Below are 27,734 nucleotides of genomic sequence, written 5' to 3' on the forward strand. Positions count from 1 at the left end.
GCTTGATGGCCAGTGTGGTATCATGTCACAGATGTTGAGTCCTCAGGGAAGGAGAGGTGAGGTGACCTCTGGCAGTAGGAGGGAGGTTGACCAGAAAGCATGACACAAAGGAGATGAACAGAGAGTCATTACTGATATTAACCTGCAGAGAGGTGATACTTGGAGACTTGGAGTGGATGAAATGGACAGAAGATGAGGAAAAATTAGAAAAAATGGATAAAGGACAGAAAGTTAAATTTTATCCAATTGGTGGGCAGAATGATACATTTGTTTCAGGAATTCTTGAGAAACCTCTAGAGAAAAAAGCTGGTCGTATCTATGGGCCAGGAGGAAACAAAAAACTGGTTTATTTCATTGATGATATGAATATGCCCGAAGTGGACTTATATGGCACAGTGCAGCCCCACACTCTGATTCGACAGCACATTGATTACGGACACTGGTAAGCGAGTCTCTGTGCTTTATTCTTTATTGAAATCCAATTATTATTATGCATGAACATTGAAGAATAAAATTACCCTGATTTGCTCCTCCTTCCGAGGAGCATTTTCTCTGTTAACTTTTAAGTATCATTTTACATTCCCTTTTCATTGTCATAAGTGAGGTAAGGTTCCTTTTGTATCTTTGGAAGAATTGAATTAAAAAGTGACGTGCCTGTTTTGTGCATTACTGTCTAGTTGAAGTATTAAACTCTCAAATACACGAAATTACTTAGATGCTTGACCTTACTCTGTGGGCTGTAACTGTTTGGTTACGTCTGGGTATTGCAGTATGCCCATCCCTGCCGTTAACTAGCAGGAGATCCCCCAGCCTAGCTGTGGTTATTTCTAACCAGAAATAGCATCATGTGAGAATCAATAAGCATTAATAGTGTGTATTGATTTAGCTCCTTATGCCGATTCTGGCATCAAAGGAGCTATGTAGCCTTCTGTTTTCTGAGCTTTAATTTTTGTGTCCCTGAGATGAGACGAACACCCCCAACATCACAGAGCGCTTGTAAAGATCAAAGGAGACACTTTGTGATGAAGTCCTTCATAAACTGGGGGATTTTGTTGTGTTGTCATCTTTGGTTTTTGGATTTAAGGTTCTGTTTTCTATCTTCCAGGTATGATAGACAGAAGGTGGTGCTTAAAGAAATCCACAACTGTCAGTACATTGCCTGCATGAATCTAATGGTGGGCAGTTTCACAATCAATCCTAGACTACAGGTAAGGTATAGAGTACTGCTCCCTCCCCAATGGGCCCTAAATAAAATACCCAAACATTATAGATTGTGATTCTTGGTGCTGTGAATACAAACGAGGGCTCCTACTGGACATTTGGTTAATAAGCATGTAAGCTATTTTTTTAATAGACTATTTTTTAAATATATTTATTTATTTATTTATTTATTTATTTATTTATTTATTTATTTATTGAGAGAGAAGAGAGCACATGTGAGCAAGTGGGGGAGGAGCAGAGAGAGAGGGAGCGAATCCCAAGCAGGCTCTGTGCTGCCAGTGAGAGCCCAGTGCAGGGCTCAGTATCAAGAACTGTGAGATCATGACCAGCCAAAGTCAAGAGTCGGACGTTCAACCAACTGAGCCACCCGGGCATCCCATGTAATAGAGTATTTTTAGGAGCAGGTACAAGTTTAGAAACGGAGGAGTTTTAGTTGAAAGTATTGAGAGTTTCCATGTACTCTCTCACACTCCTCCCACCTCATTTTACCCTATTATAAAATTTTACGTTACTGTGCTGCATTTGTTACAGTTGATGAACCAACATCCATTATTACTAACCAAAGTCACAAAGTTACATTTGAGTTCATTCTTTGTATTGTGTATTCTATGGGTTTTGGCAAATGTATAATGTCAGGTATCCACCATGAAAATACCATACAGAAGAGTTTCACTGTGGTGAAAATCCCCTGTGCTCTACCTATTTTCCTCCATCCACCCTCCCTCCTGAATCCCTGGTGATCATTTAGTCAGTTTACTGTCTCCATAGCTTTACCTTTTTCAGAATGTCACATAGTTGAAATCCCATAGTATGTAGCCTTTTGAGATTGGCTTCTTTCACTTCATTTAAATATGCAGTTAAGGTTTACCCATGTCTTTTCCTGGCTTGATACCTCATTTTTTTTTTTTTATCACTACTTCAAATTCATTGTATAGGTACATCAGTTTGTTGATCCATTCACCTGTTGAAGGATGCCTTGGTTGTTCCCACATTTGGGAATTATGAATAAAGCTGATACAAATAAACATTGATGTGCATGTTTTGTGTGTGTATATAAGCTTGTAGTAACAACAACCCCCACCAACTATAACATATGTTAAACAACAGCATACAGCACCAATTGTTGCTTGTTCCCTTATCTGGAATCAGCTGGGGGTTGGCTGGGTGGCTCTCATGATCTTGGATGGGGTCATCGATGTGTCCAGGAGTTGACTATCAACAAATCTGTGGTGGCTTTGACTAAAGTGGTAGGGGCCATGTGGCTCTTCTTCATGGACCTCTCATCCATCAGTAGGCTTGTACAATTCATGGCAAAGGTAGAGCCTTAATAAAGCAAGTGGATGGGTGCCTGGCTGGCTCAGTCCATGGAACGGGTGGCTCTGGATCTCAGGGTTGTAGGTTCGAGCTCCATGTTGGGTATAGAGATTACTTAAAAATAAGATCTTAAAAAAAAAAAGAACAAGTGGAAGCATACAGGCTTCTGACACTGCCACCTACACCTCACTCTGTTGGCTCAATCAAGTCATATGGCTAGGCCCAGAGTCAGAGAGGAGGGCACCCCAGTTATGTAGCAATGGGTACAGGGAGGGATTTAAAAAATAATAGTTGGGCCTTTTTTTTTCTTGCACAATCTCCTGGTACCATTATAATCCTAATAATATGCAACTCTTATATTTTGTTTTTCAGAGACATTTCACTGTGTTTGCATTCAACTTTCCCTCCTTGGATGCACTACACACCATCTATAGCCAAATTCTTAACTTCCATTTCCAGCAGCAAGCATTTGGTCCCTCAGTTCTCAGGAGTGGCCCCTCTTTGATACAGGCAACAATCGCATTTCATCAGATGATGACACAAAACTTTTTACCCACAGCTGTTAAATTCCATTACCTGTTTAATCTGCGAGACCTATCAAACATCTTCCAGGTATCTTGACGGCCCTGGGTTATGCATCTTGGGTGGAGGAATGATTATAGTAATATTTATGGTGTTCATTTCTGGAACTTAATTTAAGAGAATGCTGTATACTTTTGTGGGTGTATTCTTTGATTTTTAAACCATAAACTTCTCTGTGAAGTATGGATGGCAGGTTTATTCCCATTTTATCAATGGGACTAGTGGTTTCTCTAGGTTGTGTAGCGACTTAGGTCCATGTATTCCATATAAATATTTGAGTGCCTCATTTTGTGCCAAATGAGGGGGATCGTTTGTTATTTGTTTGTATTTATGCAGTGTGATTCTTTTTTTTTTTTTTAATTTTTTTTTTTCAACGTTTATTTATTTTTGGGACAGAGAGAGACAGAGCATGAATGGGGGAGGGTCAGAGAGAGAGGGAGACACAGAATCGGAAACAGTCTCCAGGCTCTGAGCCATCAGCCCAGAGCCCGACGCGGGGCTCGAACTCACGGACCGCGAGATCGTGACCTGGCTGAAGTCGGACGCTTAACCGACTGCGCCACCCAGGCGCCCCTATGCAGTGTGATTCTTAAACATCCATCAAAAGCAGCTTGAATTTCTTACACTGCTTAATTATTTTGTTTTGACCTTGACACTTACTTTGCTTACCTGGTACAAGGACAGCGTTTATGTGTTTGGTTTAGAAAGGAAATTCCAAAGAGGGGATTGAAACATGGAGTTAAAAAAAAAAGTTAACTGGTATGATCTACCTTATACAGTAAAAGTGGTTGGAGGGTTATTTATGGCCTGTCATTCCGCAACTGCCTCACAACCGTAACACCACATCAGGCGCCAGCTTTCTGAGGACGTGGGCCACTCATTCTCATGGCCGTCGTTCTAGCACCTGCTGGAAAGACTGTGTACGGTGTGGTTTAAAAGTGGATTTTTAATCTTAGGGTAAAAAGGGGAAGAAAGGCCATAGGTGACATGGGATGAGAGGCCTGGGCACTGCTTATGTTTGGGCTCTCAGGTACACCTGACGTCACCAAACGTTGGTTTAGCGCTTGCAACTACTTGTCGACAACTCGCTGTGTTCTCTCCTAAGTCTAGAGCCAACTGACTCTCTCGCAAAGACATGGCTCTGTGTGAATCCAAGATAGTGGAGGGCAGTGTTGAAGGAGGGCGGGAGGCAAAACGTTTTGGTGCTGATTCCCTATCTACCCACAAAGTGTGATTTCAGGCAGTTTACTTTTGGTGTCGTTTTCTTCATCTGCAAAATGGAAGGGTTAGATGAACTGATATCAGACGGTATTAGAATTTAAAAAATTTGATCCTGTGACATTCATGGTAGCTGTTTGTAAAACAGTTTGGGGAAACTTGATCTGTCGAAAGACTTAATAGATGCGAGTCCTCTAATGAGGTGTTTATTTCCGGGGCTGGCTTTTGAAATACAATCTTAGCTACGTTCCAAGACTGGGTATAATGCTAGTAAATTTTTAAGATATTACTTACCAGAGAGTAAAACTACCAGTATAATAATTCTACTGACAATATTTCTTTTGAAGTAATAAATTACTAAATTTAGTATACAGTTAAAATGGTAAAGGAAAATACTATGTTGGAGTGTTATCCGTTTCTGAGTTTTTAATTTTTCCCATTCTTTCTTTGTAGGGGATTTTATTTGCTTCTCCTGAATGCTTAAAATGTCCAAATGATTTAATACGCCTGTGGCTTCACGAATCTTCGCGTGTTTATGGAGACAAACTGGTAGACCCAAAGGATTGTGATTTGTTTCAGAAAAAAATGCTGGAAACTGCTTGTAAACACTTTGAAGTAAGCGTGTGGAGTGTCAGAGGTGACCATTCACTCTCGCACTAACTGGTGTCAGGGCAGAGTTAGATACGCATGTGAATGAATTGTGCAGACACTTACCTTGCTTGGAACCATTGTGATTCCGGAATGTACACCGTCTGTACTTGGGAACATCCCACCTACCTGCTCATGGACTGACCTGCATGCTCTTCCCTTGACGGGCCCCTGCGCTTCCAGATGAATCATTCTGGATGGCTGCTGTGACTCTCCTTGTCTTTTCCTCCTCCTGCAGGGTGCAAATGGTCATGCGCTGCTTCAACAGCCCCTCATCTATTGCCACTTTGCACACGGTGGGCAAGATCCACGTTACCTGCCGGTGAAGGACTGGGAGGTGCTGAGGACAGTTCTTACAGAAGCCTTAGACAGCCACAATGAGCTGAATGCTGTCATGAACCTGGTTCTGTTTGAAGATGCCATGCAGCATGTGTGAGTTGACAAGTCGTGATGGTTTTTCACAATGTAAAAATGGCTGGGTCACCACAATCGTTGTTTGACTGTAGATCATACTCAGTACTCTGAGCTGGTAGTTCTTATCTCTCATTTGCCATCCAGTAAAAAACTGTAAGTGTCTCTCTAAGTTAGGTCATCATCTTTTTTTTCTTTTTCCCAGAGAACTTTTATCTTTTTTTCACTTTTGTTTTTTTATCTACATCCAAGTTAGTTAGCATATAGCGCGACAATGATTTCAGCAGTAGATTCCTTAACGCCCTTTACCCATTTAGCCCATCTGCCCTCCCACAAGCCCTCCAGTAACCCTCTGTTTGTTCTCCATATTTAAGAGGCTCTTATGTTTTGTCCCCTCCCTGTTTTTATATTATTTTTGCTTCCCTTCCCTTGTGTCCATCTGTTCTGTGTCTTAAAGTCCTCATATGAGTGAAGTCCTATATTTGTCTTTCTCAGACTAATGTCACTTAGCGTAATAACCTCTATCTAGTTCCATCCACATAGTTGCAAATGGCAAGATTTCATTCTTTTTGATTGCCAAGTAATACTCCATTGTGTGTGTATGTATGTATGTGTATACATATACACGTGTGTATATGTATATACATGTACATATATGTACGTATATATACATACATATATGTGCATGTATATATACACGTATGTATAATAACATATAGTACCTCATTTGTGTGTGTATGTACACATACATACACACACATACACACACACACACACACACACCCCATCTTCTTTATCCATTCATCCTTCGATGGACATTTGGGCTCTTTCCATACTTTGGCTATTGTCGAAAGTGCTGCTATAAACATTGGGGTGCATGTGCCCCATCGAAACAGCACAACTGTATCCCTTGGATAAATACCTAGTAGTGCAATAGCTGGGTCATAGGGTAGTTCTATTTTTAATTTTTTGAGGATCCTCCATAGTGTTTTCCAGAGTGGCTGCACCAGTTTGCATTCCCCCCAGCAGTGCAAAAGAGATCCTCTTTCTCCGCATCCTTGCCAACGTCTTTCGTTGCCTGAGTTGTTAATTTTAGCCATTCTGACAGGTGTGAGGTGGTATCTCATGGTGGTTTTCATTTGTATTTCCCTGATGATGAGTGATGTTAAGCATTTTTTCATGTGTCAGGTGGCCATCTGGATGTCTTCTTTGGAGAAGTGTCTATTTATGTCTTTTGCCCATTTCTTCACTGGATTATTTGTTTTTTCGGTGTTGAGTTTGGTAAGTTCTTTATAGATTCTGGATACTAACCCTTTATCTGATATGTCATTTGCAAATATCCTCTCCCATTCTGTCAGTTGCCTTTTAGTTTTATTGATTGTTTCCTTTGCTGTGCAGAAGCTTTTTATTTTGTTAGGTCCCAATGGTTCGTTTTTGCTTTGGTTTCCCTTGCCTCCGGAGACATGTTGAGTAAGAAGTTGCTGCGGCCAAGGTCAAAGAGGTTTTTGCCTGTGGATTTTGATGGCTTCCTGTCTCGGGTTTAGGTCTTTCATTCATTTTGAGTTTATTTCTGCGTATGGTGTAAGAAAGTGGTCCAGGTTCATTTTTATGCATGTCGCTGTCCAGTTTTCCCAGCACCATTTGCTGAAGAGACTGTCTTTATTCCATTGGATATTCTTTCCTGCTTTGTCAAAGATTAGTTGGCCTTATGTTTGTGGGTCCATTTCTTCTGGGTTCTCTATTCTGTTCCATTGATCTGAGCATCTGTTTTTGTGCCAGTACCGTACTGTCTCGATGATTACAGCTTTGGAATGCATCTTCAAGTCCAAGGTCACATCTTAGTAATGTCATATGTCAGTATACTATTTTCTGATGTGTGGTCACAGCCATAATTTCATTTCACTGCAGCCCTGTTAGGTAAGAAAACTAAGAAAGAGGAAGGCATGGGAGACGTTCAAAGCCATAAGGTTCTTAAGGGGCAGAAACAGGATGAAGTGAAACGGCTGGTCATTGGTGAATCCTGTTTATGGAGTGCCTCCTGAGTGCTAAACAGGAACAGTGTCAGGCTTTTCACTACTTTTGTGCAAATTAGAAAAGGAAAGGGGCATGTTTGCTTGGCAGAAAATTAGATGCCCCTGTTCCGGTGTAGAGTTTGGCTGACAAGGCTCTCTCTAACCTCCTAGACTGGGTTTTTTGGGCAGTGCACAGATCATGCAACCATCCATAGCTCCCTTGCTGTCAGACAGAGTTGTAAGGCACTAAGGATACAGCAGCAAACAAGATAGTCTAGTCCTTACTCTAGTTGGGCTTATATTTTAGTGATGCTGAAAGACACTTATAAGGTTATGAACAAATAAGCAAGAAAAATGTCAGAAAGTGATATGTCATGCTAGGAAATAGATCGATTCCAAGTACTAAGTATGTACATTCCCAAAAAGGGTCTGGGTAACTCCGTGAGGAGGTGATATTTAAAGTGAGATCAAATGGTAAGCAGGAGCTAAGCATAGAAAGATTTGAAGGAAGAACATTCTAGGTAAGGGCATATTTCATGTGACCCCAGGGTTGAAGGTTCAAAAACAGAAAAGGGGTCATCATAGCTGCAGCATGGAGAGAAAGTGGAGAGAGCAGTGTGTGACACGGAAGGAGAAGCAGCAGTGGGTCTTATTGGTGCCAGTTTTTTCCTTGTTACCAGAGGAAGGAGTTCCAATTTTATTCTACGTGCAGTGAGAAGCTTTTCAACAGATTTGAGCACAGGAATGACAGTATTTGTGGAATAGTCTCAGCAGCTTGCCATTGCTGCTGCTGTGTAGGAAGCAGGGTACGTCTTTACATCCATTATTGTTCTCCTGGTCATCATCTTTGGTCACTGCTGTATTCGTTTGCTAGCATTGCTGTCACAAAATGCCACATATGGATGGTTTAGATTAACGGACATTTATCGCCTCACAGTGGAGGCCAAAAGTCTGAAATTGAGGTGACAGAGAGCCACGTTCCTTCTGAAGGTGTTATGAAGGAATCTGTTCCAGAATTTCCTCCTAGCTTCTGGTAGTTCCTTGGCTTATAGCAGCTTAACTCCAATCCGCACATGGTATTCTTCCTCTGTGCATGTCTCCTTCCAAATTTCTCCTTTTTATAAGGACACTGGTTGGATTGCATAAAAGGCCCACCTTACTATGTAACATAACCAATTTCTTCCTCAGTGACCCTATTTCAAAATAAGCTTACATTCTGAGGTACTAGGGGTTAGGACTTTACAATATAAATCTGAGGGGATACCTTTCAGTAGATAACACTGGCTTTTCCAAAGTGAAAGATTCCAACAATCTTTCTGGCAAAGATTAAAATAATGAAATCATGGTTAAAAATAAGTCAAGAAATAAGGAAGTATGGGAAGAAGGAATTTGGAACACACACATACACATAAAAGGTGGAGAATCCAGTTTTTAGAAGTTGCTCTTGAAAATGTTTATAGCCCAAGTGCTCAAGAAAAACTTTGGAGACCTCCCCATCATGAGTTATTATAAGCATGTTAAGTATTGATAGTTTCATTGATCCCTTTGTGGTTGCAATCCTCTGGTTATGCCATGGTTTCGGTCAGAATTTGACCATGGTGCTAATTGAAGTATTAGTAACAGTGTTCCTGCTTTGGCTGGGATACACTGTGTACGTACGTTATGGGGCAGGTGAAAGAGATCTCCTGCTGCTGCTGGAGGAGAGACTCTTGTCACAAAATCCTTCAACCTGGGCTCCTCAGTGGCCTAAAAAGGAAGACTGTTTCTTTGATCGGGGAGTATGCTGAGTGACTCAGGGTGAGAGATGACTTCACAGCATGTCCTGGAGGGCTTGCAGAAAGGAACTTTGCTTAAGAACCTGGTGAGGTACACGGGGCGCCTGGGTGGCGCAGTCGGTTAGGTGTCCGACTTCAGCCAGGTCACGATCTCGCGGTCCGTGAGTTCGAGCCCCGCATCGGGCTCTGGGCGGATGGCTCAGAGCCTGGAGCCTGTTTCCGATTCTGTGTCTCCCTCTCTCTCTGCCCCTCCCCCGTTCATGCTCTGTCTCTCTCTGTCCCAAAAATAAATAAACGTTGAAAAAAAAAAAGAACCTGGTGAGGTACAAACCTCGAAGCAAATGTTAAAATGAAAGGGAAGCTGCTTTGTAACTTCGGGCTTGACCTGCATTAGAGTAGTTTTTTGGCTTTCCTGAGGTGATTTTGTTGTGTGGTCATGTAAGGTAAAACCCACTGGAAGGGCTAAGCTTGTAAAATTAAGCTGTCTTTTTAGTTACTGAAGGCTTTCAGTGGGGAGGTGCCATTCCCAGCATAAGTGATCCCAGCTTTGTTTTATCTGGAAGTGCTTTTGTGAAAACCATCTAGGTGGATCATTGAAGGCTGGAAGTTGACATTCAACCTAGAACTGACGTGATGCTGTCTGATTTTTTGCATGTGGGTGTCTGTATGCTTATATTTTGGGTTTTTGCTGTTCTTAGTATTCATAACATAATTATGACATATTTCTTCAAGATGATGTGAAAGCTAGCTTATTCGTAACTGTAAAAATGTGGGGATGATATCAGTAGCTTAGTCCTTCAGAATCTCCTCAATAATACAGAGCAAGGGACTAGTTGGACTTGCTGGAGATATAATTCAGTGATTCTGAAAGATTTCAGTAAATTTTCTAGAGTGCCCAAGGACAGACAGAGCTTTAGTGCAAAGGAAGTAAGAATCGTAGAGACAGGTGTTTAATCTGCGTGAAGTCAGTCACATGTGAGATATCTGTTGATCGAAACAAATCCATTCTTTCCAAAGTAATTTCACAGCGGAAGTTTCTGGCACAAGTTGCTGGACTTGGATGCTGGTGAAGTTGGGGTCTTTCTTGCTAATCGGAAAAACTTGGCACTTGACGAAAAGGCCTTGTGTATGGACAGGAAGAAAGCGGTGAGTCCAAGATGTGGTTAGCAGGACAGTTCGTTAGGCCTCCAGTGTGAGGGCACAGGGAGGGAGCATCCTTGATGTGGAAGCAGATGAGAGAGGACTTAAGGTTTAAAATAAAAATTCAGGTTCAGTGTGTAGAAACGTTTCTAAAAAGTAAAGCAGACCTAGTCCCTAAGCTTGTCAGCCTTAAGTGTGCCTTCTCTCTCCAGGTGCCGCATCAGCCGAATCCTTCGCACCCCTCAGGGTCACGCGCTCTTGATCGGAGTGGGCGGCACTGGCAAGAAGAGCTTGTCCCGCCTGGCAGCTTACGTTTGCGGCCTTGAGGTCTTCCAGGTCACCGTGACCCAAGGCTTCGGAATCCAAGAACTCCGGGTGAGTGAGGGTGGCAGGTGGTCCCTCTGCCCTCCTGCCTGGTCGATAAAGCAGGAGCTGGTAGCGTGCCTGTGTCAGCTCTGACTCCCCGATTTGGCCAAAGCTTCCCCCGCCAAGAGAGGGAAAGTTTCTGCTGATTTAGGTACCTTTGTCTCTTGCTTCTTCATGGTAAATTTAGTAATAGTAAAATTCTATAAATGCTTATAGATCTATAAGCCTATAAGCCTATAGACCTGACTCAGAAAATACTGTATTAAATACTAGCTTACAGGGGCCTCTGGGTGCCTCAGTCAGTTCATCATCCGACTCTTGTTTTAGCTCAGATCATGACCTCACGGTCATGGGATCAAGCCCCACATCGGGCCCTGTGCTGACAGCACGGAGCGTACTTGGGATTCTCTCTCTCTCCCTCTCTCTCTCTGCCTCTATCTCTCTCTCAAAATAAATAAATAAACATTTTTAATTAAAAAAGTACTTATAACCAACATGGTTTTTCCTTTGTATTGACCACACTTGCTGTTCAACACTTTTAGTATTCCTATATAATGAAGGGGCAAAAAAAGATACTGCCTTCACAAATGCAAGTAGATTTCTTCCATTTTGAATGAATCATGAAAATGATTCATTGACAGGAATACGTGTGCTTTTTAAAAATTGGTTTTCTAACTTGGTGTGATGAGCACTGGGCATTGTAAGTAAGCGATGAACCCCTGAATTCTGTTCCTGAAACCAATATGCACCGTATCTTGGCCAACTAAAATTTAAATTTAAAAAAAATTGGCTTTGGGGTGCCTGGATGGTTCAGTCAGTTGATTATCTGATTTAAGCTCAGGTCATGATCTCATGGTCCGTGAGTTCAAGCCCCATGTCGAGCCCTGTGCTGACCTCGGATTCTGTCTCTCCCTCTCTCTCTGCCCGTTCCCCACTCACACTCTCTCTGTCTCTCAAAAATAAACATTAATTTTTTCTTAATTTGGGTCTTTAATCAGAACCGTACTTACAAAGTAATATTCAAGGTTTGTGGAAAGTGATGTGTGGGTGAAATGTGGGCATTTTCACCCAAAAAGGGAAAATAAATCACATGCTTTCAATATTTCTAAGCAAAACTAAGTACATAACCAAATAAAAACTGTTTTCCCTGAAATAGTCAGTTGTTGAAATGAGCAGATTTTTCCTTTTACCACATTGCTTGGCAAAGGCATCGCCAAATTCATTTTCGGACTAGTAGGAGGGAGTTATCCGTCGGCCACTGATTTTCATCCCTATGTTCCATTAAGCCCCAGACGTGGCACTCATCGTTGTATTGCCAGAGATGGAGGTGATGTCATGCTGTTGACCCCCATGTGGGGTCTCCGAGAGGAAAGAACATGTAGGTAGACAAGGGGAAAGTACAACATGCCTCTTTCTCGCCGTTGTTACACAGTGCTTCCCAGCCCACACAAACATAGCACCATCACAACATCACATCAGCGTCGCAACAACGCATGAATGATGGCCTCCTTTCCTTACAGGTAGATCTTGCCAATTTGTACATCAGAACTGGAGCCAAGAACATGCCCACTGTGTTCCTGCTGACAGATGCCCAGGTTCTAGATGAGAGCTTTCTCGTGCTGATTAATGACTTGCTGGCATCAGGTGATTAAATCAACACATTCCTTGAAAGATCTTCCCCCATGACAAATTATCTGTAGTTGCAGTGAACTTTAAAGAGAGATAATTTGTCTTTGAGGTGTTTGCTGGGACAGTCTTTGGGGAGAAACCCGTAAACCTAACTAATTTGACGTGTATTGCTTTCTTAGTCTGCTTACAGTTGTAAGGTGCTTGGAGGAGCCTTGAGGAAAGTAGTAAATGTTATTCCTACACGTACGCACTCAGTGGGTGTGTCCATCACAGCTTGTTCGCCGTGTGCCATGTGGCCTGTAAATACAAAAAAGAAAAAAAAATTGAATTGCATTTCTGATTTCCAACTCTTTATCATTTAAACTGAACTTTGTATTATAAAGCAATCCAAGCATTAAAAAGTCTTATCTAAAATTGAAATTGTGACTGCCTTTCAGTAACTCTACTCACTCCTTTGGGGGCAGGAGAAATTCCGGATCTGTTCAGCGATGAAGATGTAGACAACATAATTTCTGGAGTTCGTAATGAAGTTCGTGGTCTAGGCATGGTGGACTCCAGAGAAAATTGCTGGAAATTCTTTCTGTCCAGGGTGCAGCTACAGCTCAAGGTAAGAAATACTTGCATCCGTGCATAATGTTTAAAACCTGCCATTGGAACTCTGACATGGTTCGCCTTCACGGTGCATACCGTGAGTTTGAATTTCATCCATTCGGTTTGAAAGGACGTTTGCATTTTTACATGCCCATGTCTGGAGTATACCTTCCAAAGGTTTCCCTTATGCTGAACATCTATAAAGCATTGCACCGAGCAGACTGCGTGCTGCTCGACTGAACTGGACGTGGTCTTTGTCCTTGAGGAGCTGACACTGCTCAAGGAGACAAGAGCCCTTACAAATAACTCTAGTACAGGACTGATGTGTGTATTACCGTGAGTTACAGGCAAGCACAGCATCGTTCCCTGCAGTGGGCTCTCCTGGAGGAAGTGACACGCCATGCCTCAGGCATGGATTGGAATCCATGGGGAAGCTCTGGAATCCATGGGGGAGGATCCTTCAGGGAGAGGACATAACAATTTATGTAAGTGTAGGGTTGGACTGTCCTGTAGACCTTTGGAGAAACCCAAGATTGCCCTGAATAACCGGAACACAGGGTTTGTTTTAGGGGAAGAAGGTGGATCAGGCTGGGAAGTAAGTTAGGATGAGGTAAAGGGTTGTAAATCAGGAAAGCAGCCGTGGGAGACGTTTGGATTAAGGAACTGAATTACGTCAGTACTTCAAGGCAAGCAGTTCAGGTGTATTAACCAGACGATCTGAGTGTCAGTGGAGGTTCTTCCCTCCAGACTGCTCTGTGCTTCAGTGTTGCTCCTAGGGATATAATATAACCAAATACTAGCCTCAGGAAAGATCAAGCATTCTAAGAAATACCTCCAAATTCATGGCAGGAAGCCAATTTAAGGAAAATTCAGGCTTCCTGGTATAGACATGGTTAGCAACCTAGCCACTTTCCACTTTGCTGTTACTTCTAGGATGCCAGGACTGTCGGGCAAGTAACAGGCTCCAGGATTCAGTAGAGCCTGGAAACCACAAGGAAAGGGGGTGGGGAGTGTGGCAGCCATGAATGTACCTCCTCTTGGAGAGATTGTAAGGTTCTCTTCTGCCCTGCTCTTTTAAATCCCACATTAATCTTACTGAGCAATGGTGGGCTGACGTTAGATCAGAATTTACAGTTCACTTGCCCAAAGCGTTTTCTCCCCATCAAGATGTTACTAAGAATATTTTTGCTAGGTCATAACAAGGCAAGAGATTTCTCCCTGTTCCATGGTGGTACATTTGGATCACATTTTCTTGATGAAATGGAAAAACAAGTACAGTAATAGAATTTGAGATGGTAATGTTATAAATCATTATCAAAGTCTGTTCTTAGAGCAACAAAATCAGCATTACCTAGAAACTTCCTATAAATGCAAGTTTGGGTGCCTGGGTGGTTCAGTCTGTTGTGCCTCCAACTCGATTTTGGCTCAGGTCATGATCCCAGAGTCCTGGGATTGAGCCCCATGTCGGGCTCTACGCTGACAGCATGGAGCCTGCTTGGGATTCTCTCTTTATCTCTCTCTCTGTCTGCCCACTTCATACATCATGGGACACCTGAGTGGCTCAGTCATTTGAGCATCTGACTCTTGATTTCGGCTGAGGTCATGATCCCAGGGTCATGGGATCAAGCCCCACATCTGGCTCCGCACTGAAAATGGAGCCTGCTTAGGATTGTCTCTGTTCCCCTGCCATTCCCAGTTTGTGTGTTCTCTCTTTATCAATCTCTCTCAAAACAAAAAACAAACAAAAAAAAAAAGAACCAAGTTCTCCAGTTCCACCCCAGATCTCTTGAATCAGAAACTCTGCATGGGATCCACAATGTATGTTTTAATAATCCCTCTGGGTACTGCTGAGGCACACTGAAATTTTGAGAACCATTGTTAAAAATAATGCTAAAGTGAGCGTTGTTTACCTACATCTTTTATATACAACTTTGCTTTTATCCATAGGATAAATTCCTAAGAGAATTGCTAAGTTCAGTTGTTACAGCTTACAGTGTTTTGTTTTGTTTTTAGTTTATTTATATATTTTGAGATAGAGGGTGAGAAAGGGGCAGAGAACAAGAGAGGGAAGGAGAATCCCAAGCAGGCCCTGTGCTGTCAGTGCAGAGTCTGACGCGGGGCTCGAATTCATGAACTGTGAGATCATGACCTGAGATGAAACCAAGAGATGGATGCTTAACCAACTGAGCCACCCAGGTGCCCCATTATTTATGGCTTATAGTGGTTTTATTTTTATTTTCTATTTTCTTATTTTTTTTTAACGTTTATTTATTTTTGAGACAGAGAGAGACAGAGCATGAACAGGGGAGGGGCAGAGAGAGAGGGAGACCCAGAATCTGAAGCAGGCTCCAGGCTCTGAGCCATCAGCCCAGAGCCCAACGCAGGGCTCGAGCTCACGGACCGCGAGATCGTGACCTGAGTTGAAGTCGGACGCTTAACCGACTGAGCCACCCAGGCGCCCCAGATGGTTTTAAAACACACCTGCCCGTTCTTTGATGTGCTTTTTACACACACAGGTAGCGTCTAATTCCTTTCTTCTTGAGTCAGGGTAGGCTTACAAGTATGGGAATGTGGACATGCTGAGTAACTTCTGAGGCTAAACTATAAAGGGCCCACTTTTCCATTGACTTACGCGTGGTTTTTTTTAGAAGACTTCTATGTATACAAAGCAATTAGTCTTATGTATGTATTTCATATATTTTTCCAATTCTCATTTGTCATTTAAATATACATATAGTACCTGTGTATTTGTTTATAACTTTAAAGTTTTAAGAAGTTTTTTATTAGATGAATCACTGTTTTCCATTATGGATTTGGAGTTGATTGTGAACTTAGGGAAGCTTTTCTCTCCAAGATTATAAAACTCTTCCCTAGAAGCAGTAAGAATTCAGCTGGGCAGCAAATAAGAGAATATCCCCAAACTTAGAGACCTATGCTTTATCCTCTTTCCTTTCTGCCAGCGCTTTTCCTCACGCTTCCTGCTTCATGACCACCACATGAGTGCAGTGGGGTCTGTATTCCAGATAGGAAGACAGAGGGGGAAGGCAATGTGGGAGTTCTCTGAGTGGGAAACCAAGGCTTCCCCCCAAGACCCTATGCTGACGTCTTAGTGGCCACAAGTGTGTCACCTGCCATTTCTACCTACCAGGGAGTCTGGGGAAATGAATTTTTGATCTTGTCACACGGCCTTTATGGATAAAATTAGAAGTGGATTTTGGAATAACAGCAGATTCCATCATTCCAATACCTTTATGTTTTATGTTTAAAACTTTGCTATATCTAGGGGTGGGGGGTGGGGGGGAGTGCCTGGGTGGTTCAGTTCGGTTGGGTGTCCAGCTCTTGATTTCAATTCAGGTCATGATCTCACGGTTCATGGGTTCAAAACCCATGTCGGGCTCTGCGGTGACAGCTCCAGGCCTGCTTGGGATTCTCTCTCTCCCTCTCCCTGCCCCTCCAGCACTTGAATGCATGCATGTGCTGTCCCTCAAAAGAAACTTATTTTTAAAAAAAGCTTTACTACATCTAAAATATATTTATTACCATAAATGGTAAAGAGTGAGCTGAGAGGTTTCAGGTTATATTTTTTTCCAGAAAGATACCTTTTTCTCTTAACACCATGTATTCCTTCCTTATTGATTTAAAGTAATACGATTTAAGGTAATATCCTTATTATATGTCATATCGAGTCTATTTCTAGATCCTTTATTTTTTTTAACTTTTGTTTTTTTAATGTTTGTTTATTTTGAAAGAGAGAGAAACAGGGGAGGGGCAGAAAGAGAGCGAGACAGAGAATTCCAAGCAGGCTCCACGCCGTCCTCACAGAGCCCTATGTGGAGCTCTAACTCATGAGCTGTAAGATCATGACCTGAGCTGAAATCAAGGGTTGGATGTTTAACAGACTGAGCCACCCAGGTGCCCCTGTTCTCTTGATAAGTCTCTGTATTACTGATCCTAGCCTTGTACTGTGTAAATCATTAAGGTTTTATTACACATTTTTACATCTAATATCTCCCCATTCATGTTTACTTTTTCTTTGCTCTCACATGTCTCTATGTCTGGAAAAACAACAGAATCATTTTGTCACATTCTAAACACATGCCATTTTCATTTTGATTGTAATTGTGCTGACTGCTTATTTTATATTAGGGAGAATTAAATATTATATAAAGTTTGTTATAGAGGGAATATTTCTTTCACATGGTTTTCTGATGGCATATTGTTTGTATATAGGAGAGCTATTGATTTTTAAATTTTATAACCTGCTATTTTTATAACCAGCCTCTCTGGTAGTTTCTGATAGCTGGTTGATATCACATAGCCTGCAGGTAGTATTTTGTCTCTTAATATTCTGTTTATCTGCTTTTCTCCCTCATTGCATTGTTAAATTTACTGAACGTTAAATAATTATGATGGTAGCGGAAACTTTGTCTTGGTTTTTACGTTAATAAGGACATTTCTCATGTTTCACTATTAAGTCTTTTGTTGGCTTTTGATTCAGAATATATATCTTGTCAAGGAAGTATCTATTAAGTTCCTTTTCAGCATCTGCTGAGATAATTATATGGTTTTGCTCCGTGAACTTACTAACACTTGTACAGTACAGATTGACGTATCGAAGTTTTAACATTTTTACGTTTTAAATTCATCTTTCCCTTCACCTGTTTCCTTTCACTCCACTTCAGGAGGCCTTCCCAAAGCCGAGACCAGTTTTATGTTCACCTCTTTTCAGAGGCCCTTCTTCACTGTTGACCTCACCCCGAGCTAGAATTTATTTTGGTATTAGATATGGATCATTTTGCCCCTATTGCCACATGATTCCTACTTGAATAATCTATCTCTTTTCTACTAAAATGAATAAGAGAGTTTGTGTTTTAATGCTAAGGAAGAATAGGATGTCTCCCTCAAATACTCCTGTCCTTGTGACCTTGTCACTCCACTTGCTGCATCAAGAGGAGTAGTGATGAGCAGCTTACGCTAGGGGACAAATAATATGGCATAAAAATGGGTCACCTTTTAGCTTCTTTCTCTTCATAAATACTACCCTCATGTCCTTGGATTTTTAAGAGTTGTGGCTTGCCGTGTGTCAGTTTCATATGTTGTGATTCTCGCCAGCGTGTACTAATGACTCAGAATTCCCGATGAGCTGATACTTGCCTTGCTTACGTTCCTACCGGGGCGACCTGGGAAGCTAAATGTGTTACAGGGTTGGTGAGCACACCTGGCAGGTCAAGCTAAATGACGTGAAGTTGCCACCCCATTACCCATGCTCACCACCCAAAGCCAGTACCCATTTGGAGTGCAAGGGCAGCAAGAACCTGTTGGCATGCAAAATATGACTTCTTAATCCGCAGGGCACTTCCCCTTAATGACTATCAGATGTGAGTACTTGGATTGCCTGAAATAAGCCAATGAGTAAATGCCAAATGCTTTCTCTCCTTCATGTTTGTATATGTACATATTTTCTTGTTAATTTTTTTAAAATGTTTATTTATTTTTGAGAGACAGAAAGAGGAGGCACAGAGAGAGAGGGAGACAGAATCCCAAGTGGCCTCCGCACTGTCAGTGCAGAACCCAACATGAGGCTCTAACTCAGAAACCGTGAGATCACGACCTGAGCAGAAGTCAGATGCTCAAACGACAGAGCCATGCAGGTGCCCTGTGTGCATCTTTTCACACGTAATTCTCATCTTGCAACTAGAGTATAGTATGCTCATCTTCTCTACCGTTGACTTTAGTCAGCCCAAAAACTTTTCTTTCTTGTCTTCCTTCTCAGCCATCTGATGCCATAGGGAAGGGGGCACTTAACGTATATAAGAGCCCCTCATTGTTTCCTGAGACTCTGGATACCTGTCTTGTTACATATCTGTCTGTTGAGGGATGTGTGTGTGTGTCTTTGTATACATACACTTATGTGATTTGTATTTTTAGACAATGAGACAGTCATTTCTGATAATATAAGAATAGGTGTTCATTGTAGAGAATTAAAAAATACACAACCATATGAAGAAAAAAATTGGGCTAAATTATGTTGCTTGGAGATGACTACTGAATGCATATTGTTATATCTCCTTCCAGTTTTCTGTATGTGTTGAAACACATGGAAAGTACATATCGGAACTGATGGTTTTTTCATATCTGTCACTATTTCCTTACATTCCTTTTTGCCTTTTTTTATTAGAAGACTCCCATAGAAAAGAAATGATTCCAAGAATCGGGCGTATGGGGTGAAATACTTCACTCAAACATACTTTATTCTAGATACCTATTTGTTTAACACCTTTATTCAAGTATATCCTTTACCAAATTTCCTAATGGTTTGTTACAGTTTTATTGATTTATAGGAATTCTTTCCATATCTGGATAATATTCAGATGTCCATAATGTTCTCACCTACTTTACATGTTGCCAGTGATTCTGCAAGTTCATCGTAATCCTGCCTTTGTTTACGATGACTTCTGTTTTATATTGTTAAAAAATGTCTAATTTTTCTTACATGATTTTGTGTGTTAAGGCTTTTTGAGAAAGCATTTCCATACTTCATGGTTGTGAAAATATTCTTCTGAATTCTATTTAAATTGACTTAAAATACTTTTAATGGTTAACCCTGGATTTTTGTGTACCATACAGGTGACTTTTCTACCCTCACCATCCCTAAATTCTGTAAACACCATTAATTATATAATCTTTCATCACTGATTTGAAATGCTAGCTGTCCTCATATACTGAATGTTTAAATGTGTGGTATTCTGTTTTTCTTTTTTTTTTTCTTTTTTTTTTTTTTTAATTTTTTTTTTCAACGTTTATTTATTTTTGGGACAGAGAGAGACAGAGCATGAACGGGGGAGGGGCAGAGAGAGAGGGAGACACAGAATCGGAAACAGGCTCCAGGCTCTGAGCCACCAGCCCAGAGCCCGACGCGGGGCTCGAACTCACGGACCGCGAGATCGTGACCTGGCTGAAGTCGGACGCTTAACCGACTGCGCCACCCAGGCACCCCGTATTCTGTTTTTCGACTCTGTTATGTTCCATGAATATGTTCATCCCTGCTTACATCATTATCACACTGCTGGGGTACCTGAGTGGCTCAGTCGGTTAAATATCTGACTTCTGCTCAAGTCATGATCTGGTGGTTCGTGAGTTTGAGCCCCACATTGAGCTCTATGGTGACAGTTCAGAGCCTGGAGCCTGCTTCACATTCTGTGTCTCCCTCTCTCTCTGCCCCTCCCCAACTCACACTCTCTTTCTCTCTCAAAAATAAATGTTAAAAAAAATTGGGGGGGGTTCACCTGGGTGACTCAGTTGGTTAAGCGTCTGACTTCGGTTCAGGTCGTGATCTCATGGTCCATGGGTTCGTGCCCTGCATCAGGCTCTGTGCTGTGCTCATAGCCTGGAGCCTGCTTCTGATTCTCTCCCTCTTCTGCTCCTCCCCCAGGAGAGTCTGCCTCTCTCTCGCTCAAAAAATAAGCATTAAAAATTTTTTTTTAAATTTCTTTTAATATCACACTGCTTTGCTTATTGTAGCTCTGTGTTATATTCTGGAATCTGGTAGAGCATTATCTTCTTCCTTTTCTACATTTACTTAGCTATTTGTACCTTCACCAGATGAACTGTGGAATCAGCTTAGCATTTTAGAAAACCCTATGAGAACATATAGGCTAATTTGAGGGTGATGGATACATCTGCAATATTAATGTTTCCATTCATTCACACTGTTTTTCTGTATACTTAAAAACTTATGTTTTATTCCCCAATAGTGTGAATTGCGAATGTTGTCTTCTTAAAAATGTCGTTTGACGTTCTTACCCTTTCTTATTGCATATGAACTTTAGACTCACTTGGTTAAGCTCCATTCACCTTATTGGGAATTACTAGAGCTGCCTAAGTTTTGTTAATGAATGTGGGAGGAGTAAGTATCTTCATAATGATCTTCTCTGGGAATGTAGCACATCTTGTCATTTAGTCAAAAGATCTTCATTGACTTTCAGTAAAGCTGCTATCTTTTTATGTTTTACACATTTCTTAAGTTCTTTCTCAATATTTTATAGTATTTTTTGCTCTTGCCAAATTTTCTAACAGATTGTGGTGGGCAGATAAGAATGCCATTGGAGGGAGGAAGGGATAGATGGATGGATGGATGGATGGATGGATATTTATTTGTTTGTTTTACCAGCCAGTTCGTTGAACGCTCAGTAGGTTTTATGTTTTGTACTTAAGAGTTTGCTGAGAGGACAGTTCCATCACCTTTGAATTTTTACTCCTACTTTCTATTTATTTTAGAGAGAGAGAGAGAGAGAGAGAGAGAGCATAAGCAGGGAGAGAGGCTGGGGGGCGGGGGAAGAGAAGGAGAGAGACTGCCTCTTAACTAGTCTCCCTACTCAGAGCATATCCCCATGTGGGGCTCGATCCCACAACACTGGGATCATGACCTGGGCCCAAATCAAGAGTCGGACACTCAACCACTGGAACCACCCAGGTACCCTAGTCCTTCTTTCTAATGATTACCTCTTTTCTGTGTATTACAATATCCATAATTTTTGCACACCATTTAAAGCTTTTAAGTGATGACAGTAGTATCTTTGGCTTATTTTTTATTTTAATGGGAATGCCTTTAGCTTTCTGTCATTAAGCATTGGATTAAATGTAGGCTTAAGATATTTTTAACATTTTTAGGAAAAGGTGTTGTATCATATATGTTCTTTCATAAATCCCCTTGTTTTATCCTGTCCCTTTGTCTTGGCCTATTCTTTTATTATGGGTTTAAAAAATTTTTCTTAATGTTTGTTTATTTTTGACAGAGAGAGAAAGACAGAGTACAAACAAGGGACAGGCAGAGAGAGAGGGAGATACAGAATCTGAAGCAGGCTCCATGCTCTGTTCTGTCAGCACAGAGCCCAGTGCAGGGCTCGAACCCACAAGCCGCAAGATCATGACCTGAGCCAAAGTCAGACACTTAACCGACTGAGCCACCCAAGTGCCCCAATCTTACTATGGGTTTTTATAATGTTCCTTCTAGACTTTGGACAGTGTGAAATGGGTTTTTGTCCCTTTTTTTTTCCAGGTTCTCATCTACTCCAGTGGAATTATCTTCCTTTAAATCTGCTGGATGCTTTTTAAATTTTTCTTGGTTTCATAGTATTTTTCTTCAGGTTCCAGTGGAGCTTTTCTTGTTGTTCCTGTTCCTTCTCCCTCCTCGAGTAGAATAGAGTTCAATTCATATGTTGGCTTTGGCAACAGATACTGTGGGCGATGTGCTCTTGGCTCGCACTGCAACATGTCTAGGGAGCCCGACAGTCTCAACAGAGATGTTAAGCAACACGGCCATTAAAGCTGCAGATTAACACAGAAGCTCATAGCATAAACCACAAGATTGCCTATTCACACAAGTAATTGTCATGAGGTGTCTGTGATCTTGTATAAAAAGCTCAAATACTCACCTGTCCAGTAGAAAATAAGATGTTGCAAAACCTTAGCCTTACACGACAGTAAAGTTTCATCTCTTTAGATCTTCATGTGGTTTACAGGCAGAGCACCCAGCTTCCTTTCCTTCGTGGGGATGACAACCTAGGGTGGTTTTATCATTGCAAAGTGCTGTCTTCTATCCCTCCTGCCCCTCATTCTGACACTTGCACTGATGGAGAGCAGCACTCACTCTGACAGCTAGCTTGCCCAGTGCCGAGCCCAGGCTCTGCCCGTCTCTGCCCTGCCAACGGTGTTTTCCTGATCAGGACCACACCCTTCTGAATAGAGGAGCCTAACTCCTGCCCTTGTGTTGTTGATACAGTTTACACAAGAAGATTGAAAAGAACTTCAGAAAGAGATGGAAGTGTGACCTTGTATTTTCTGAGATTCACTTTCCTTGAAATTTCCTAAAACAGCAAAGCTTCAGAACAAATTAGGATGCAGATACCAGAATTTCATTTTTGCTCAGAAGAGTTTTTCACATTGCCTTCTGTTGACTCCTTCATCTGTCTGTGGGGCCTCAGCAAGTATCGGCTGAGTGCCTGTGATGTGCTGGTCCCTGGGCATAGAATAGTGTGCAAGAGCCAGCACCTCCCCACCGTCATCAGAAAGGCAGGCACGAATCCCCAAATCACAGAAACCAAGTATGCAGTTACAACTCTGTGCGCGAGAGGTACGGGGCATATAAGACAACAAAACGCAGGACAAGAAAAGTTTCACTGAGGGGGATAAAGGGTTGGAAAGTATCTCAAAGAAGGAGTAGACATCATCTGCCATATTATAAAAGAAATTTTGAACTTGGCGTTAAGTGCAGGGCTTAATCCAAGACAGAAGGACTTACCCATTTAAATTCAATGAACTTTGCATTTTGAAGAACATGTTGATGTTTTCCAAAACATTCTGCTTACCTTTGGGTGTGGGGTTTGCCAGCACAATATGAGGTTTGTTCCTGCACCTGCACGTGTGTGTGCACTCAGCACCCAGTGTCAACAGAAACACCGTCGGCCATTCTAGCAGAGCAGCACAGACCATAAGCCGCAAACTGCATGATGTGGTTCAAATATGGGTCCAATCAGTAGATAATTAGGCATCCGATTGCCTGTTTGAAAAAAAAAAAAAAAACAGAACACTGTTATACGAGGCTGTGGGGGCTGCCTACTGGTCTGCAAAGTAGTGTGTGGGCATTTCAGGTCCTGGCATCAAGTAGGGCAGCTGTGATGAGTGAATACGCTCCTCCTGCACATGGGAATACATAGTAGGGGGTAGATAGTATATAGTAGGGCATAGACCACCTACTGTCTTCACTCCCCAGGAATGGATTTGCTCCTTGCTCTTTCCTTCTTTAACTTTTCTTAATGTTTATTTATTTTTTGAGAGAGAGAGAGAGAGAGAGAGAGACATAGCACAAGCAGGGGAGGCAGAGAAGAGAGGGAGACACAGAATCTAAAACAGGCACCAGGCTCTGAGCTGTCAGCACAGAGCCCGACATGGGGCTCGAACCCACAAACGGCGAGATCATGACCTAAGCTGAAGTCGGACGCTTAACCCACTGAGCCACCCAGGGGCCCCGCTCCTTGCTCTTTATTGAGATTTCACGTACAACTTCTTTCTGAATTGAAGAGTTTTGTTTTTTGAAAAAAAAAGAAGTAAAATTTCCCAGTGTAAGATACTACCTCTTATAAAAATTGGCACTGACCAATAGTCACAAGTAAAAGGGTGTGCGAATGATTTCACTGTGTGTTATCTAAAAAGAAAACAAAGCATAAAAATGTATTGCATGTGTGTATGTTGAACATGCTTTTGGATTTCATGAAGGCAATTGAAATTAAAAGGTTATTGGATAGGGGCTGATAGAGGGATAATATAAGGATGATAAAATGGTACTGAAACATTCAAACAAGGGAAGAGTTTGTATGCTAAACTACCGTTCCTAAGAGAATTTTCTCAGTAAGATTCAGATCTTATCATTCTTGAAAAATGCTTAGACTTTTGAGGATAAATGCAAACATTAGTTATGGATAGAAGCTTCTGAAGTAAATATGTGGGAGGGTTACTTCTATCTGACTGTATATCAACTGGAAAAAAAATGCAGAGTGACGGTAGCAATTCAGATTTCCATTACAAGAGGAAATGGACTGAGTCCTGTTAGTGATATACAAATAAGTATGTACTTACGATGAGATCTTACCCAAAAGAAATTGAAACGTATTACAAAGCACAATGGAAAATGGGTTATTGCAAATGAGTCATAACACCTGTGTAGGGGGAAGAAAGGGATAGAAAATTCTATGGTATGGATTCCAAAAGCAAGTTTCTGACGTCCAAATGTTAGAGCTGTAGGAAATACGTAGATGGTGATTTCAGGGTTTGCTTTTTACTTGTGGGAATTTGCTTTTAGAAAAGAACACAGCTGTCTGAGGCATTTTTGACTTTATTTTCTTAGTTGACTTTTCCCTCAGTCCACTGCTGGGAACTAACTTCAGCCGGTTTGGTCATTTGCGTTGTCAGGGACTCTTTGGGAGGAGGTATATATTTCAGTGACCTTCAGTACTTACAGGTACATGACACCTGTTCCGGGGGGGGGGGGGGGCTCTTGTCCCCCACTATCCCAACTCAAGGTGTGTTTTAAGGAAAGGAAGTCTCAGACTGACCTCAGGTACACATAGAGTTTATGTGTAGCACATAACTTAAAACAGGTCTTAAAGTTTTAAAAACCAGCTCTGTAAGCTTATTGCAGTCTTAGCTCTTTTAGGAAACTGAATAGCTCTTACTAGAAGGATTCTTCCGGGGGGCAGTTGGGGCAATATTCTCATGGTAGGATTCAGCTGGAATCACATAAAAAGAATCTTTCTGTAAACTGTTTACCATAGGACTGGTCAAAATCAAAGTCCAAAAAGCCAGTAGTATAATTGCTGGAATACTTCAGTATCTAGATTTTCCTCTTTTGTTCATACAGCAGTGGAGATGGAAGTATAATATTTTTATTTTCCTCAGATATCTTGAATACTACTCATTTTAGCAGTAAAACAATCAACTCCAAAGGTACCTACCTGGGTGGCTCAGTCTGTTAAATACCTGACTCTTTTTTTTTTTTTTTTTTTTTTTTTTTGAGCGTCCAGCTGTTAATATCAGCTCAGGTCATGATCTCATGGTTTGTGAGTTTGAGCCCTGCCTCAGGCTCCGTGCTGTCACCGAAGACCCTGCTTGGGATTCTTTCTCTCTCTGCCTCTCCCCTGCACTCACGTGCACTCTCACTCTCTCAAATAAATAAAATCAAATCCAGTATTCATGATGTCAGCTAATCAACCATTTATGTTGATGAAAGGACTTAGCTGAGAGTTCAGGTAGCTGACTTTGCAGTGTGGGTTTCCCTCATGTGAAATGTTGCTTCTGCATCCCTAGCCTCTATAGTTTCCATTGGACTACATTAGATACTAACCAGTGGCCCGAATACATAAAATGAGTATCCACATGCATATCATACTCGATTGAAGTTTTTTCAAAGGTAAGTTATATACAACCAGATGGCTTCATTGGTGAATTCTACCAACTATTTAAATAGTAAATAGTTTCACCTCACACCTCGTAGAATGGCTGTTAACAGAAATATGAGAAGTCACAATTGCTGGTGATGATGCATACACTGTTGGCAGGAACGTAAACTGGTACGGCCACTATGGAAAACAATAAGGAGATTGCTCAAGAAATTAAAATAGTAGATTGGGGCACCGGGGTGGCTCAGTGAGCGTCCGACTTCGGCTCAGGTCATGATCTCACAGTTTGTGGGTTCGAGCCCCGTGTCTGCCTCTGTGCGGACCGCTCAGAGCCTGGAACCTGCTTCGGATCCTGTGTCTCTTTCTCTCTCTGCCCCTCCCCCACTTGTGCTCTGTCTCTGTGTCTCAGAAGTAAATAAATGTAAAAAAAAATTTTTTTAACTTAAAAATAGTAGTACTATATGATCTAGAAATCCCACTTCTAGTATAGCTAAAGGAATCAAAACCATTATCTTAAAGAGATACCTGTACTTCTATGTTAACAGCGGCATTATTGACAATAGCCAAGGTATAGAAGTAACCTAAGTGTCCGTCAGTGGACAAATGGATCAAGAAATGTGAGATATGCACACACCCGGACACAAATAGAATTTTCAGGAAAATGGACATCCTGTCATTTGCGACAACGTGGATTAAACTTGAAGGCATTGCGCTAAGTGAAATAAGCCAGGCAGAAGAACAGAAAGACTGCATGGTATCACTTACATGTAAAATATTGCCAATGGGTACGGGAAATAAGGAACAATTGGTAAAAGGGCATAACATTTCAATTATTAGATGAATAAGATCTCAGGACCTAACATGTAATATGATAACTACAGTTGAAAGCACCATGTTGTATCATTTAAATTTACTAAGGGAGTAGAACTTAAATGTTCTCAACACTGACCACAAAAGATAAAAATATGGGGTGATGGTTGTGCTAATTGACTCAATGGGGGGAATCCTTTGACCATGTCTATGTGTATAAAATCGTCACACTTTGCACTTTCAGTGTCTTAGAATTTTGTCACTTATACCTCAGTAAACCCCAAAAAGTGAATTATAGATAAGCTAACACCCTGTTTTCACTTATCTGTGTTTTTATTACTTAAAAACCCTTTGCTGTATTAATCTCAGGAAATTAAGGGAAATATAATGGGAAAATTATCAGGATGATTCCCCCCACACCCCCCACACCTCAAGGTAATGTACCTTGAGGCAATAACTCGAGTTGATTCCACGTTACCTGTAAAGGTGTGGAGAGTATTTCTTTTTTTTACGTAGCACAGCATGTCATGGATTGGAAGAATAAATATTGTCAAAATGTCAATACTACCCAAAGCTATCTACACATTCAATGCAATCCCAATCAAAATTGCACCAGCATTCTTCTCAAAACTAGAACAAGCAATCCTAAAATTCATATGGAACCACAAAAGACCCTGAATAGCCAAAGTAATTTTGAAGAAGAAGACCAAAGCAGGAGGCATCACAATCCCAGACTTTAGCCTCTACTACAAAGCTGTCATCATCAAGACAGCATGGTATTGGCACAAAAACAGACACATAGACCAATGGAATAGAATAGAAACCCCAGAACTAGACCCGCAAACGTATGGCCAACTAATCTTTGACAAAGCAGGAAAGAATATCCAATGGAAAAAAGACAGTCTCTTTAACAGATGGTGCTGGGAGAACTGGACAGCAACATGCAGAAGATTGAAACTAGACCACTTTCTCACACCATTCACAAAAATAAACTCAAAATGGATAAAGGACCTGAATGTGAGACAGGAAACCATCAAAACCCTAGAGGAGAAAGCAGGAAAAGA

At 41.4% G+C, this 27,734-nt stretch overlaps 1 protein-coding gene across 1 annotated transcript in view; it reads left to right on the forward strand.

Annotated features, from left to right (window-relative positions):
- Window positions 1-27,734, forward strand: part of DNAH11 (dynein axonemal heavy chain 11) — a 351,912-nt gene that overhangs the window by 197,495 nt on the left and 126,683 nt on the right. The window contains 8 exon segments of the mRNA XM_045495056.1: window positions 277-442; window positions 1,106-1,208; window positions 2,908-3,147; window positions 4,789-4,950; window positions 5,222-5,415; window positions 10,534-10,696; window positions 12,208-12,331; window positions 12,781-12,923. Coding sequence (XP_045351012.1) covers window positions 277-442; window positions 1,106-1,208; window positions 2,908-3,147; window positions 4,789-4,950; window positions 5,222-5,415; window positions 10,534-10,696; window positions 12,208-12,331; window positions 12,781-12,923 — 1,295 coding nt within the window.

The sequence above is a fragment of the Leopardus geoffroyi genome, chromosome A2 (assembly GCF_018350155.1).
Source record: "Leopardus geoffroyi isolate Oge1 chromosome A2, O.geoffroyi_Oge1_pat1.0, whole genome shotgun sequence".
Lineage (NCBI taxonomy): Eukaryota > Metazoa > Chordata > Mammalia > Carnivora > Felidae > Leopardus > Leopardus geoffroyi.